Source organism: Salvelinus fontinalis, chromosome 25 (assembly GCF_029448725.1).
Source record: "Salvelinus fontinalis isolate EN_2023a chromosome 25, ASM2944872v1, whole genome shotgun sequence".
Classification (NCBI taxonomy): Eukaryota; Metazoa; Chordata; class Actinopteri; order Salmoniformes; family Salmonidae; genus Salvelinus; species Salvelinus fontinalis.
Genome location: NC_074689.1, coordinates 32937298 through 32953361, shown reverse-complemented (window position 1 = coordinate 32953361; position 16064 = coordinate 32937298). Strand labels below are relative to the sequence as shown.

General features: G+C 43.8%; 1 protein-coding gene across 2 annotated transcripts; it reads right to left on the bottom strand.

The window, feature by feature from the left end:
* Positions 1 to 170: 170 nt before the first annotated feature.
* Positions 171 to 13074, bottom strand: zdhhc23b (zinc finger DHHC-type palmitoyltransferase 23b). Of its 2 annotated transcripts, none has more exons than XM_055881969.1 (5): positions 12742 to 13074; positions 11218 to 11391; positions 10391 to 11092; positions 9811 to 9978; positions 171 to 7200 (listed from the first exon to the last, which is right to left on the bottom strand). In XM_055881969.1, the coding sequence occupies exons 2-5, from the start codon at positions 11352 to 11354 to the stop codon at positions 6927 to 6929; spliced, it is 1281 nt and encodes a 426-aa protein (XP_055737944.1). In that variant the 5' UTR covers positions 11355 to 11391; positions 12742 to 13074; the 3' UTR covers positions 171 to 6926. The 2 variants fall into 2 exon arrangements, with proteins under 2 accessions (XP_055737944.1, XP_055737945.1); XM_055881970.1 differs by having other exon boundaries at positions 9811 to 9969.
* Between the last annotated feature and the right edge of the window lie 2990 nt (positions 13075 to 16064).

The following is a 16064-nucleotide window of genomic DNA, read 5'->3' as shown; positions in this document are numbered from 1 at the left end:
AGCACAACAACATTTAGGAGCACCAGAGAAGCAGATGTTTTAATGGATTGAGATAAAGCCTCTATGAATTCTAGCCAGTTTTGAAGCACATGCTGTGCCCTAGAAACTAATTACCCTTTAAAAGACTGTTTATTATAAAAAGCAAAAATGTTGATACATTACCTGTCATTTGTGGAATATTATGTTTTTACATTGTGCACTATTGAAAAATATGGGTTGTTTATGAATTCGAAGGACCAATAAAAAGGGTTAAACTTAGAGGTGCTGGATTTTAGGCCGGTGGCGACAGCGTGTCCTTCGGACCACGAGAAAGCAGTAGTTCCAGTTCAAGGGTTTAATTAAGCTCCACATACAACACCACTCTCTCTGATACTAATTGTGGTTCTGTAATGAAAGGAGAACTTAGGCTATTGCACAGTATGGAGAAAAAATGCATATTTCCATGTCAACAACTAAACAGGCTGTGTGGACCCAAACACATGCTAGATGCACAAAGGACAATAGAGCAATGTCGAAATATCTACACATTATAAAACAATAAGCGATCTACAACCGAAAATAGCTTAGTGCCACAGACAAATGCTAATTGCTAAATAGTAATGCATTCAGTATGACGATGCTAATGCTAACACCTGCGGGAGTACACGAGCTAGCTAGCAAGTTTAACAAAAATGGTACATGCAGTTGAAGTCGGAAGTTTACATACACCTTACCCAAATACGTTTAAACTCAGTTTTTCACAATTCCTGACATTTAATCCTAGTAAGAATTCCTTGTCTTAGGTCAGTTAGGATCACCACTTTATTTTAAGAATGTGAAATGTCAGAATAATAGTTGAGAATTATTTATTTCAGCTTTTATTTCTTCCATCACATTCCCAGTGGGTCAGAAGTTTACATACACTCAATTAGTATTTGGTAGTATTGTCTTGAAATTGTTTAACTTGGGTCAAACGTTTTGGGTAGCCATCCACAAGCTTCCCACAATAAGTTGAGTGAATTTTAGCCCATTCCTCCTGACAGATCTGGTGTAACTGAGTCAGGTTTGTAGGTCTCCTTGCTCGCACACGCTTTTTCAGTTCTGCCCACAAATGTTCTATAGGGTTGAGGTCAGGGCTTTGTGATGGCCACTCCAATACCTTGACTTTATGGCCTTAAGCCATTTTGCCACAACTTTGGAAGTATGCTTGTGGTCATTGTCCATTTGGAAGTCCCATTTGCGACCAAGCTTTAACTTCCTGCTGTCTTGAGATGTTGCTTCAATATATCCACATAATTTTCTTCCCTCATGATGCCATCTATTTTGTGAAGTGCACGAGTCCCTCCTGCAGCAATGTACCCCCACAACATGATGCTGAAACCCCCATGCTTCACGGTTGGGATAGTGTTCTTCAGCTTGCAAGCCTCCCCCTTTTTCCTCCAAACTTAACGATGGTCATTATGGCAAACCAGTTCTATTTTTGTTTCATCAGACCAGAGGACATTTCTCCAAAAAGCACGATCTTTTTCCCCATGTGCAGTGGCAAACCGTAGTCTGGCTTTTTTTATGGCGGTTTTGGAGCAGTGGCTTCTTCCTTGCTGAGCGGCCTTTCAGGTTACATCGATATAGGACTCGTTTTACTGTGGATATAGATACTTTTGTACATGTTTCCTCCAGCATCTTCACAAGATTCTTTGCTGTTGTTCTGGGATTGATTTGTACTTTTCGCACCAAAGTACGTTCATCTCTAAGAGACAGAACGCGTCTCCTTTCTGAGCGGTATGATGGCTGCTTGGTCCCATGGTGTTTATAATTGCGTACTATTGTTTGTACAGATGAACGTGGTACCTTCAGGCGTTTGGAAATTAGAGGCACTGAGTTTGAATTTAGGCCTTGAATTACATCCACAGGTACACCTCCAATTGACTCAGGCTAATTGACATAATTTATCAGAAGCTTCTAAAGCCATGACATAATTTTCTGGAATTTTCCAAGCTGTTTAAAGGCACAGTCAACTTAGTGTATGTAAACTTCTGACCCACTGGAATTGTGATACCATGAACTATAACTGAAATAATCTGTCTGTAAACAATTGTTGGAAAAATGACTTGTGTCATGCACAAAGTAGATGTCCTAACCGACTTGCCAAAACTATAGTTTGTTAACAAGAAATTGGTGGAGTTGTTGAAAAACAAGTTTTAATGATTCTAAGTGGATGTAAACTTCCGACTTCAACTGTATTTACAACAGACACTATTTAGCTCCAAACAACACGACATCAGGATTTTTTGGCACTTACATTTAGCTGCACGCACAATAAACATCAGAAAGAAAAGCAATTTCTTCCAAGGTAGAACTAGCAGGAGAGAAAAAGCAGGAAAGGGTATTATGCTAAATTACGGGGGGAAAGGCTGCTGATTGGCTAATAATTATGATTGGTGTGACCTTATTCCAATAGACAAACCAAAAGAAAGTTGGGGTCTTGGAAAGGAGTTGAGCTGGCCGTTTTTACAGCCGCCTCCAAATGTGTTGTACATATTTGCTTCAACTGACAAGCCAACTAAGGGTCAGTAGCTTCTTGAGGAATGGGGGGGCAGCTGGATGAGTCGAGCAACAGGCCTGACATAGGTTCTGTCGTTGACTTGGATCTCTGCTGTCCTCACTTTCCTGTCTGATAACTGACTTGACAGTTCCAACTTGCCAGCTTGCCCTAGGAGACTGATCATCCACCATCATCACAACGGTCCCATCTACAAGGTCTTCCTTATCCCTGTGCCACTTATGGCGGCCTTGAAGTGCAGGTAAGTAGTTCCATGTGAAGCAGTTCCAGAAATGGTTGGCTAGAACCTGGCTGTCTCCATCTTTTGCGACTTTAGGAGTGATTGGATCCGTATCCGCGATGTCCGACGATACATATCCCACGGGCTTGGAGTTCAAGATCCCTTCTATTTCGATTAGGACAGTCCTCAGCACCTAATCGGAGATGGTCTGCGCACCAAGGGTGGTTTGCAGGGCAGTCTTGATGGATCTGATCTCCCTCTCCCAGCATCCTCCAAAGTGTGGTGCACTTCGTGAGTTGAAGGCGATGTGAATCTTCTGACTGGCTAACTGTTCCTGGAGCTGTGAGTGGAGAGTCATGAAGGCCTCCTGTAGCTCTCGCTACCCTCCCTTGAAATTTGTTCTCCGGTCAGACAGAATCTTAAAGGGCTTTCCTGTTTGAGCGATGAAGCGTCAACGCCATTAGGAACGAATCAGAATCCATGTTTGTCAGTAGATCCACATGTACAGCTCAGATGGTCATGCACTTAAAGATGATGCCCCATCTGTTTTCATTTCTTGATGATATACGGTCCAAAGCAGTCCACGCCTGTAGAATAGAATGTGGGCTTGTGGAGACAGTCGGGCTGGAGGCAGGTCAACCATCCTAGGCACATCTGGCTGGCCTCGCCACTTCCTGCATTCGGTGCAGCCAAACTGAAAATGGCGATTGGCTGCCCTCCCTCTCAGAATCCAGAACCTTCGATGTAACTCAGCAAACACCCTCTCTGGGCCTCAGCTGCTCATCATATTTCTTGATCAGCAAACCTGGTGAGGGGATGACCTGAGTCCAGAACCACCTCCGAAGGCGACCAACACAAAACAGTCCGGTGTCGTTGTCATTCTCCGGGGCCAGTGTCACCAGACGGCTGCTCGGAGGGATTGGCTTGCTTGCCTCTAGTAGGGAGAGGTCTTCTGGGAAGTTTGAAATAGTCGGCTGAAGGGCTGTCGGCACTACTGGCCGCCCTGTGTAGCAACTGCACTGTAGCTTCCACCAGCTCATGGAAAGTGTTGAACTGGGCTACATCAAGGAGAGACCACTGCCTACAAATACTTTGTACCTGCAAGAGTCTGACTGGAGCCAGGTTAAGACTGTTGTAGAATCTGACCAGTACGTGACCTCATGGATTTCCAGGGTGAGTTATTTTCTGATGACCATGGCCAGCTGGGCACCGGTGAGTGCAGCGCAGAGCTCGAGACTTGGCATCGACTGTTGTCGTTTTGGGGCCACTCTTGTTCTTGCCGTCTTCAGTACGGAGGTACGCAACGGCAATGCACGCACATTCTGAGGCATCACTGAAGACATGAACACTTCTTGTGCTGGAGATCCATGTCGGGGCAGACGTAACACCTTGGCAGTGTGACCTGAGACAACTGGAAATTCGTTCTCCCAAATAAGCCACACTTGGAGAAGATCTTCAGGTGAGTAGGATGACCCCAGGTAGGTCTGGGTCATCCCACCCTCTTTTCTTATCCCAGAGCCTCTGAACCACAACCTTGGACCGTGTGGTGTATGGGACGAGGAAGCCAAGTGGATCATATTGGCTGGCAAGGATCCAATATATGTTGCGCATGGTGGGTTCAACTTTCTCCATGTGACCGTGCTTATTTCCAAGAGTGTCAGACAGACATTGCCATTGTAATCCAAGGGTGCGCTCTTGGGGTTCCACGCCATCCTGGGTTAATCACAGCTCACTGCTCTCCGACCTGGACTCTGGAAGTAGGTGTTCGATGACTGCTGGAAGGTTGCTGGCCCACTGGTGTAGATCGAATCCTCAGCAGGAAGGTGCTTCAGCTTGTCCACCAGTTTCTTGACTTCATTCACAAAGGGGAGGCTTTGTAGACAGTTGTCTACAGAAAAGCACACATCTTCTTTGGGCTCACTGTGGTCGAACACATGCTTATAAAGGGAAAACAGGGCGCAGCAGGGGATACAAAATGAGGAAGGTGAGAGAATTAATGTTAGAACGATCGATGGAGGGATGAAAGATGCATGGAGTAATTGCAACCCAATAATGGAAGACAAGGTCAAGCAGAGATTTAAAAAAATGAAAGGTGGAGATGAGATTGGGGCTGTCAGTCACGGTACCATACGTGGTTGTGTTATTGTAGTTGTAGGAAATGGTTTAGCTAAGGGACAGGGTATTGACTTGGGCGCTACTTCACAACAGAACTGATCACTGTAGGCAGGGTTCCCATTTACAGGTTTATTTGGGGGAAAAACCAATGTCGCCAAAAAACGTGTGTAGCCTAATGGAAACGGCAGATACAGTATAGGACAAATGTTCTAAACATCGACAACACTTTAATTCGTTCGACAGGAGTAGATTTTTATTTTTTCAAACTTTATTGCGACAAATTATGGAAATTGTGTTTTTCGAATAAATTATTGCAGAATAATTTAAGGTCCTTCATCAATGATAAAGCTCCATTCCACATGTAATTATAAATACCTACTGCTTGCTAAATCTATTTTTTCAACTATAAAAATAATGGTTCTTTGCAGGACAAGGATTTTCCTGACTTGTTTTTTTGGTTGGCTAGCAAGTTTCACCATTACATTTTTCAGATCTACATGAGTGTACGTTTCACCGTGGCACGGATGTGGCGATACCAATGATTTATACAGTATAAACACTGGATTGCTGTTGCTATGTATTCACCAATGAGAGACTTTGAAAACACCGGTCAGCCATATTGGCCCTGCCCAGTGGCAGCAGTCCTCCATAGAAATGAATGGAATTCTACAGTATTTCATTTAAATGTTTCAGGAACAAAATTATGTGTATTTAGGATTTGTTTTGTACTTAGTCACAGTAACATTAGTACTTTTAAAAAATTAATAATTTAGCTCAGCCAAATTCTCTAAGACGACGGAGGCAGCTTATGGTAGAGAAATGAACAGTTCTCTTGGCACAGCACTGGTGGACATTCCTGCAGTCAGCATAACAATTGCACACTCCCTCAAAACATCTGTCGCATTGTGTTGTGTGACAAAACTGCAGATTTTAAAGTGGTCTTTTATTGTCCCCAGCACAAGGTGCACCTGTGTAATGATCATGCTGTTTAATCAGTGTCTTGATATACCACACCTGTCAGGTGGATGGATTATATTGTCAAAGGAGAAATGCTAAATAGGGATGTATAAAAATCTGCACAAAATTTGAGAGAAATATGCTTTTTGTGAGTTTGGAAAATGTCTGGGATTTTTTATTTCAGCTCATGAACCATGGGACCAACACTTTACATGTTGCGTTTATGTTTTTGTTCAGTGTAATTTATTAGCAGGGTTTCCAAAACTTGGTCCTCGGGATCCTAAGGGGTGTGCATGTTTTGGTTTTTACCCTAGCATTACCCAGCTGATTCAAATACTCCACTAATCATCAAGCTTTGATCATTTGAATCAGCTGTGTAATGTTAGGGCAAAAACTAAAACATGCACACGTTGGGTTCCTGATAACAGAGTTTGGGAAATGCTGCATTAAGGTGTCTGTAACAGAATAAACGTTGTAAAAACTAATGTTGACATTTGGTAAATGCATTTCTATAGTTTCCAAAATGTTTTTTACAACAGTGGGGCAGTGCCAAGATGGAGGTGCTTCAATACAGTGCCTCCTGTCAGTCATCTAGTGTATATATATATATTTGGGACAACTGGGGAGAGAAGGTGATGGCAGTCAGAACAGTCTGAGGTGGAGATATGCTGCCATCTGTTGGTGAAAGACAGTACAGCAGATGCATCCTTCAACTCTAGCCCATATCACTGAGGGTGAAGTTACCCCTAGACACTGATCCAAGGTCTGTTTTGTGTTCTTCCCCCTAACGATTCAAGTCAGGATTCTTTGAGGCACAGGAGGTTGGTGGCACCTTAATTGAAGAGGACGGGCTCGTGGTAATGGATGGAGCAGCATTAGTGGAATTGTATCAAATACACCAAACACATGGTTTCCACGTATTTGATGCCATTCCATTTGCGCCGTTACAGCCATTATTATGAGCCGTCCTCCCCTTAGCAGCCTCCTGTGGTATGAGGGTAAAATTATCCTAGATCTGTTTCTGTGGGCAACTTCTACCTGGATCGTCCAATTGATCAGTCACTTCTAAAGGTGTAATGACGATGAGCAGCTCAGCTACACCAAGTCAGTGAGACTGGGTGAGGGTGTGTGCAGGCCTTCTCCCATTGTCAGGAACTCTGCCCAGTTGCCACGGAAACCATGCGAGTAGACTCCTGTGTCGACGACAAGGCCCCAGTAGCGGCTGCGGGCGGTCTTGTCTCGGAGGGCGGTGCGCACCTCTCGCTCCGTCACGTTGTAGCTGACGTTGATGAGCTGCAGGACCAGCAGGTGCAGCAGGCCACCGGTCACTATGCTGCTGTACCACGCACAGGTGAAACACAGTGCCGAGCTGGAACACACACACACACTTTAGCCACCAATATTACTCATATATTCCTGAAAACAATCCCTAGCCACTAGCCCACACCCCTTATTTTTGGGAATCAGATATGTGTTAACAATGGGCTAAGGGGAGCTTACACCCTATTGATAACACCAATGTTATTTCTATAGATCTGCCACACACAAAGCTGAGAAAGAGACCATTTGTTACAGCGCTGAATAGTGGACAATACTATACAGTTACACTACAGGGTCGTTTCACCTCAAAAAGCACAAGAAAGGATTTCAACACCCACCATCTCAAATTTGTTCTGAAATAGTTTTGGTTGTTAGATAAGATTACCATTCCTGGAATATTATTTTATTGAAATATAATTTCATTTTAAGAAATTAAGCTAATTGATTGCAACCAGATTGGCCATTTTAATGTATATGATATTAAATAAATATAGTACATATAGAGAACTGATTTTTCTGAACAGTTTTTTCCTTGGAGTGGAATTGGTGGGGGGGTCCGTGGGTTGCTTTGGACAATTTATTTGGATTCCTCATGTCTTACTCATTGTTTAAACAAAAAAGTTAGGTCAAAATCAGATATTAGGTAATATTTTCATTGAATATGATATGAATCCTATAAATTAAAATAGCCAATTTGGGTGCAATCAATTAGCTTAATTTCTCAGAGGTCTAATTATATTTAACTAAATAAAGTTTCAGGAATGCTAATCTTATCTGTTTCTAACTACAGAAATTATTTCAGAAAAATCTGAGATGGTGGGTGTCATGGCTTGTTGAAATGACATGGAACGAATCTACACACACATCAGCATCCACACACATTCACTCTTACACAATAAACCCGGCAGAGCCACACACAGTAACTGCTCTGTAAACCTGGGTCAGTGGTTGATAAAGAAGTAGGCCTGGTTGGGGGAGATACGAAGATGTAATCTCTTAAAGAAATGTTTATTAACCTACATTACCCCTATAAATACCTGGCTATTTCAAAACATCACAGCTTTAAATGTCCCAGATAAAGAAAAGACTGATTTGATGCAATTAAAAATAACTTGTTCCCTTCTAGAATGACCAGGAAGCCATTTGGCTGTGTGCCAGTGGGTATTTTAGGACACTATTGATCTACACCGCCTCATTTCACAGGCTCATTTTAGCCTCTAATGCCTAATAGTGTGTGTGAGTGAGCTAATCATGTGTGTGTGTGTGTGTGTGCATCATATACTGCAAATCAAATCAAATTGTATTTGTCTCATATGCCAAATACAACCTTACAGTGAAATGCTTACTTATAAGCCCTTAACCAACAATGCAGTTTTAAGAAAGAAAAGAGAAAAAAAAGAAATGAGTCACAAATAATTAAAGAGCAGCAGTAAAATAACAATAGTGAGACTATATACAGGGTGTACCGGTACAGAGTCAATGTGCGGGGGCACCGGTTAGTCGAGGTAATATGTACATGCAGGTAGAGTTATTAAAGCGACTATACATAGATAAGAAACAGAGAGTAGCAGCAATGTAAAAGAGGGAAGGGGGGCAATGCAAATAGTCTGGGTAGCCATTTGATTAGATGTTCAGGAGTCTTATGGCTTGGGGGTAGAAGCTGTTTAGAAGCCTCTTGGACCTAAACTTAGTCTATGACTAGGGTGGCTGGAGTTTGACAATTTTTAGGGCCTTCCTCTGACACCGCCTGGTATAGAGGTCCTGGATGGCAGGAAGCTTGGCCCCAGTGATGTACTGGGCCGTACACACTACCCTTTGTAGTGCCTTGCGGTCAGAGGCCAAGCAGTTGCCATACCAGGCAGTGATGCAACCTGTCAGGATGCTCTCAAACCTTTTGAGGATCTGAGGACCCATGCCAAATCTTTTCAGTCTCCTGAAGTGGAATAGGTTTTGTCGTGGCCTCTTCACGACTGTCTTGGTGGGCTAGGACCATGTTAGTTTGTTGGTGATTCTGGACACGATTGTGTGCATTGTGTGTTAGCGCTCAAAAACCTATCTTCACTGTATGTAGGGTTTTCAGCCATTACATTCGCCCACATTTGGCTCCATGTAAACTACAATTCCTACGCTGTTTTATAACGTTTAGAAAACACCAATAATCACTGCTTTCTAAACAGTTTGAAACATATGCCCCTTATCTTTCATGTCAGCGAGAAAGAATCTTTCAAATAAAAAGATATACAATTACTGTAGCAGTTTTAAACAGATCTATACACTGTGTGCCTCCAGCTGAGGAACTACACTTCCTCCCCAGCTTACACACAGGTGTTTGGAGCACACTAGATAGCTGATTAGCACAGGTGGCAGCTATGTCTTCCGTCTGTCCTCCGTAAACAAGCTCAGTAACATGGAGATATGGCCGTGTGGGAACACTAACCCGAACCCTACAAAAGTTGTGAAGTAATTTACCTTTTTTTTTTTTTTTTTTTTTTTTAAACCACTGATATGTTTCCAAAACAGTACCGCAAGCGATGAGTCTTAATGTTTAGAGCAACCGTCGGGGCTCTTAACAAATCTCCCCGGTCAGAAGATACTATCGTCAATAGGCGCAAAGGTAGTTTGTGTCTAGGAATGGGTGTGTCCTGTGCATCCCTGTTACCTGTACTGATTGTAGACACCTGGGCAGTAGAGCAGGGCGCTGAGCAGGTTCTGTTGGGGACACACGCTGCGCAGCACCAGACTGATACCATACAGAGAGGTCAACAGGAAGAGGAGGAGTGTCGACAGGAAGCTGCGGTGATTGGCCTGGCCCACACAACTGTTTATCCTGCCACAGTGGCGACATGACGGACACGACACACAGACACAGTACTGAGACCATGCATTTAAACCACACACACAAACACACAGTATAGCTCTGATTTGTAATTTGGATGAGAGCATCTGCTGCGTAACGACTATAATGTAATATTTACTTTGGAACCCATGATTACTCCACACACACATCTGAACGAGTGATTGAATTATATATATTTTTTGCACGATTTTGTGCATTACAGATCAGTGTGACTCAGAAACACAAGCCTATGGCTGATGACACAGAGGCAAGATAATGTCACTGATAATTGCTTAAACATTGCTTCTTAGGCCTGGCATGACACTGCTTAGACATGGCATGTGTACTAAATTATAGAGAAGGGCCTCTTTTCCAGACAGACAGAGGTGTTAAGAGGACCCACCAGACACAGTGGTGGTCCAGCCTCAGGACACAGACACCACAGATCCTGCAGTGTCCCGCCCTGGGGGGCCGCACCACCCTGCACAGAGAGCACCACTTCCTGCTCCGCCCACTCTCCCTCTGCTCCACCCCTTGGCCCTGCTGCTCCGACCCACTCCCCCGATTGGCTAGCACCACTTCCTGCCCGACCCCGTTGAGGCCAGTGTGGGCAGGGTCTCTGTCCGGAGGTGAGCTGTGATAGGTCACCGTGCTGTGGACGTCGGCCGTGTGAGGCCGTACGTAGCCGGGCTCTCTCTTGGTGTGGATGAGTGAGGCCAGAGTGAGGGCCACCCCCAGGGTCACTGTACCCAGCTGGGTTAGCCCTACGCCCCCCCTGGGGAAGACCTCGGTGAGGAAGAGGTAGTACATGTAGCCCAGGGAGAACAGGGCCAGGCTGAGGAAGAACAGATTCCGGCCCTTCTTACGGTGGGTGACGTAGTAGTACCATAGAACCAGGACCGGTAGAGCGGTCAGAACCACCATGCCCAACAGGAAGTGAAGGGCTGCGATGTGTAGGAGGACAGGAAGTAGGAGCAGCGGGGGCAGCACCGATAGATCAACACGCCGAGCTCCGCCCCAGAACCAGGGAACACGGAGGCGGTCGCTCACCATGGTAACCAGACGGGACAGTGAATCTGCCTTCTGGGGCTCTTTCTTCAGCCATCTGAGGAAGAGAAGCAGACATTTACTTTCTGATGTGACTTTCTGATGTTCATCCAAACTGGATGAAGAATATTTAGCTAAGAGTGTGAAGGTAACTGGCCGTAGATGGGTAAGCCACTCCCTCACCTGTCACAGGCATCGTCCAGGTCCTCACAGTCACAGCAGCAGGCTGCCACATGGCTCCGCTCCCCCTGACGGTCCACAAACTCACAGCAGCACAGAGGCTCATCCGGCTCCAACACCTCATTAGCTCGCTTCTTCATGACAGACAGCCAGTCAGCCTGGAAAGTTTTCAGTCTCCTGCAGAGATGAAGGGTGAGCGAGAGTGGGTTGGTGTGTGCGTGTGTCCTATTCTCATGGGGATGCAGATTGATGGAGGTAAATGTGTGGCGGGGAGTCGTGGTTACCGGTCCTTTATAACAATAACCCAGCCCACCAATACCTCCTCAGTCACAGGAAGCATGGTCGATGCCTCCCCAGGGTACAGATAAATTAGACTTTATTTTTGCTCAGTGCAAACCACCCCTTCTGCAGTGGGAGATGTCTTGCAAATGAGGGAGGCTAGGAGGAGGATGAGAAGGGAGATTCATTGTTAGCTCTATATGGTATTGGCTGTAATTGGAAATCCGAACCAACTGATTTGAGCGGGAGAGGCTCGTTTCTCGTGGGTCTCCAATGCGCCCTTGCGCAGAGGACATTGCTACCAATTTGGGCTCGACAGCGTGGCGACAAATTGGGCTGTCTGCCAGCTACTTTGTGAAGGGGCCTGCTGAATAGCCTATCAACCACATATGTTGTGGCATTCACAGGCCAATGGAATTGCCATGTAGTGAAGGCCTTTCCCTCCTCAAAAGGTTACCAATTTCCTAGAAAATGAAGCTCACGGGTTTAATTATGGGTTAGCCTATACAGAGAATAGTGAATGCATTTAGCCTTGATGTTTTTGCTACTACCAATCTAATATAGATTGTAGTAGCCTCTGGGCACGTGCCCTGTGTGCCCGGTTGGTATTCATTACTACAAGTTTCAATAGCTGGCTAGACTAACTACCAATCTAAAAATGATTTGCTGACATGGCTAACTGAGTGGCTGTCAGTGCCTGACATAACAAGAGAAAAACTGCTGCTGCATTTCGAAATGGCACCTGGTGTATTATACTATTCTTCCCTCCCAAAAAATACGCATTAGTATGTTGAGACACAAACTGAGTTCCTAAACAAAAATTGGGACCGGTAGCTGCCGGGGCCTTAAGCGACCGCGTATGCCTGGAACCTGCCCTGAGTAACAGACAATTAGACAATCTGCTTAAACCTCTGGATACAATGTCACCGTCTGGAAAGTTGATACCAAGTAGCCAGCCCATCGTTGCGTAAAGGATAGCGGGCTATCATTTGACTCTACTTAACCCCCTCGTGAATAGAACAGACATGTCACGTGTAATAGAAAATAACTGGTGTTCATGTAGTTTTATGAAAAGTCATATGGCCTACCTACAGGTACCTACTTCCTTAAAAACTGTAGGCTAGGGTACATTAGGAACTGCCTACTGAACTGGAGAGGAAATGAGACTGGCCTCAGGACAACGTTGCTCACAACCGCACATGCCTAAAAATGCAATCTGAATGTAGCTATGCAAATCACGTAGCCTACCTGCCCGACTGTCCTGTTGCAAGTTTAGTCTATTATGTTGTTAATCCAACAAGGTATGTAGGATATTTCGTCTCCCTTCCGATGTTGAAGTCATTCTTATCCCAGACCGCGCGCGTCACTGCTATAGAGGCTACTATGGAAAGCGCTGGAACCCTATAGTCACCCATTCAACTTTTCAACAGATAGTAATTTCCGCCGGTGTGTATGAAGAGCAGACAGAGGTTCACGCATAGCCTACACCTCCTCTGTCGCTGGGGTTGTCTAGTCAGGCCGCGGCAACGACAGTCGTGCCTGTGCTGTAGAGAGTGGCGGAGTCAGTTTCTCCTTCATACTTCTGACGTCAATAGAGGGTGTAACCCTTTATTTCCCTCAGAATAATTTTTACCAATCAGAATCAAGACAAGGGTACTATCTATCAACAATAGCATGTTCAATTAAATAAGCAAACATTGAGTTTATTTTAACTGTTCAACCCGTAGACATATTTTCGTACGAAAATGTATGCACTCACTACAGTAAGTAGCTCTGGATAAGAGCGTCTGCTAAATGACAAAAGTGTAAAATGTTATGGGGAAGGCTATTTTGGGTCCCAAGTTGTTTCAGCAAAGGTCAAAGATCAGTCGTTGGCAAAGTATAGCCTATCAACTGGAGAGCTATGGCTCCTTTCTGTGACATTGGCGAGGTGTTGAGCCATGGTGGATTTCCTATGATCTGGAAAGAAGCCAATCGGATCAGATCAAACCTATTTACTTCCCCGGGTTGTTTAATCTCTGTTGTCTCTTCTGACAGAGTCTATTTACTTCCCGGGTTGTTTAATCTCTGTTGGCTCTACTGACAGAGTCTATTTACCTACCGGGTTGTTTAATCTCTGTTGTCTCTACTGACAGAGTCTATTTACCTACCGGTTTGTTTAATCTCTGTTGTCTCTACTGACAGAGTCTATTTACTTCCCGGTTTGTTTAATCTCTGTTGTCTCTTCTGACAGAGTCTATTTACTTCCCGGTTTGTTTAATCTCTGTTGTCTCTTCTGACAGAGTCTATTTACTTCCCGGGTTGTTTAATCTCTGTTGTCTCTACTGACAGAGTCTATTTACTTCCCGGGTTGTTTAATCTCTGTTGTCTCTACTGACAGAGTCTATTTACTTCCCGGGTTGTTTAATCTCTGTTGTCTCTACTGACAGAGTCTATTTACTTCCCCGGGTTGTTTAATCTCTGTTGTCTCTTCTGACAGAGTCTATTTACTTCCCGGGTTGTTTAATCTCTGTTGTCTCTTCTGACAGAGTCTATTTACTTCCTGGTTTGTTTAATCTCTGTTGTCTCTACTGACATAGTCTATTTACTTCCCCGGTTTGTTTAATCTCTGTTGTCTCTTCTGACAGAGTCTATTTACTTCCCGGGTTGTTTAATCTCTGTTGTCTCTTCTGACAGAGTCTATTTACTTCCCGGTTTGTTTAATCTCTGTTGTCTCTTCTGACAGAGTCTATTTACCTACCGGGTTGTTTAATCTCTGTTGTCTCTTCTGACAGAGTCTATTTACTTACCGGGTTGTTTAATCTCTGTTGTCTCTACTGACAGAGTCTATTTACTTCCCCGGGTTGTTTAATCTCTGTTGTCTCTTCTGACAGAGTCTATTTACTTCCTGGTTTGTTTAATCTCTGTTGTCTCTTCTGACAGAGTCTATTTACTTCCTGGTTTGTTTAATCTCTGTTGTCTCTACTGACAGAGTCTATTTACTTCCCCGATTTGTTTAATCTCTGTTGTCTCTTCTGACAGAGTCTATTTACTTCCCGGGTTGTTTAATCTCTGTTGTCTCTTCTGACAGAGTCTATTTACTTCCCGGTTTGTTTAATCTCTGTTGTCTCTTCTGACAGAGTCTATTTAACTACCGGGTTGTTTAATCTCTGTTGTCTCTACTGACAGAGTCTATTTACTTCCCCGGGTTGTTTAATCTCTGTTGTCTCTTCTAATAAAGTCTATTTACTTCCCGGTTTGTTTAATCTCTGTTGTCTCTTCTAACAGAGTCTATTTACTTCCCGGTTTGTTTAATCTCTGTTGTCTCTTCTGACAGAGTCTATTTACTTCCCCGGGTTGTTTAATCTCTGTTGTCTCTACTGACAGAGTCTATTTACTTCCCGGTTTGTTTAATCTCTGTTGTCTCTTCTGACAGAGTCTATTTAACTACCGGGTTGTTTAATCTCTGTTGTCTCTACTGACAGAGTCTATTTACTTCCCCGGGTTGTTTAATCTCTGTTGTCTCTTCTAACAAAGTCTATTTACTTCCCGGTTTGTTTAATCTCTGTTGTCTCTTCTAACAGAGTCTACTTACTTCCCGGTTTGTTTAATCTCTGTTGTCTCTTCTGACAGAGTCTATTTACTTCCCGGTTTGTTTAATCTCTGTTGTCTCTTCTGACAGAGTCTATTTACCTACCGGGTTGTTTAATCTCTGTTGTCTCTTCTGACAGAGTCTATTTACCTACCGGGTTGTTTAATCTCTGTTGTCTCTACTGACAGAGTCTATTTACTTCCCCGGGTTGTTTAATCTCTGTTGTCTCTTCTGACAGAGTCTATTTACTTCCTGGTTTGTTTAATCTCTGTTGTCTCTTCTGACAGAGTCTATTTACTTCCTGGTTTGTTTAATCTCTGTTGTCTCTACTGACAGAGTCTATTTACTTCCCCGATTTGTTTAATCTCTGTTGTCTCTTCTGACAGAGTCTATTTACTTCCCGGGTTGTTTAATCTCTGTTGTCTCTTCTGACAGAGTCTATTTACTTCCCGGTTTGTTTAGTCTCTGTTGTCTCTTCTGACAGAGTCTATTTAACTACCGGGTTGTTTAATCTCTGTTGTCTCTACTGACAGAGTCTATTTACTTCCCCGGGTTGTTTAATCTCTGTTGTCTCTTCTAACAAAGTCTATTTACTTCCCGGTTTGTTTAATCTCTGTTGTCTCTTCTAACAGAGTCTATTTACTTCCCGGTTTGTTTAATCTCTGTTGTCTCTTCTGACAGAGTCTATTTACTTCCCCGGGTTGTTTAATCTCTGTTGTCTCTACTGACAGAGTCTATTTACTTCCCGGTTTGTTTAATCTCTGTTGTCTCTTCTGACAGAGTCTATTTAACTACCGGGTTGTTTAATCTCTGTTGTCTCTTCTGACAGAGTCTATTTACTTCCCCGGGTTGTTTAATCTCTGTTGTCTCTACTGACAGAGTCTATTTACTTCCCGGTTTGTTTAATCTCTGTTGTCTCTTCTGACAGAGTCTATTTAACTACCGGGTTGTTTAATCTCTGTTGTCTCTACTGACAGAGTCTATTTACTTCCCCGGGTTG

Bases quoted from the DNA above. Each gene is read 5' to 3' on its own strand.
- zdhhc23b (XM_055881969.1), bottom strand. From the start codon at position 11,354: ATGAAGAAGCGAGCTAATGAGGTGTTGGAGCCGGATGAGCCTCTGTGC. The intron at 9,979-10,390 runs GTGGGTCCTCTT...CCACTGTGGCAG, and splicing joins CTGGACCACCACTGTGTCTG to GATAAACAGTTGTGTGGGCC. The intron at 7,201-9,810 runs GTAACAGGGATG...TGTGTGTTCCAG, and splicing joins GGTGTCTACAATCAGTACAG to CTCGGCACTGTGTTTCACCT.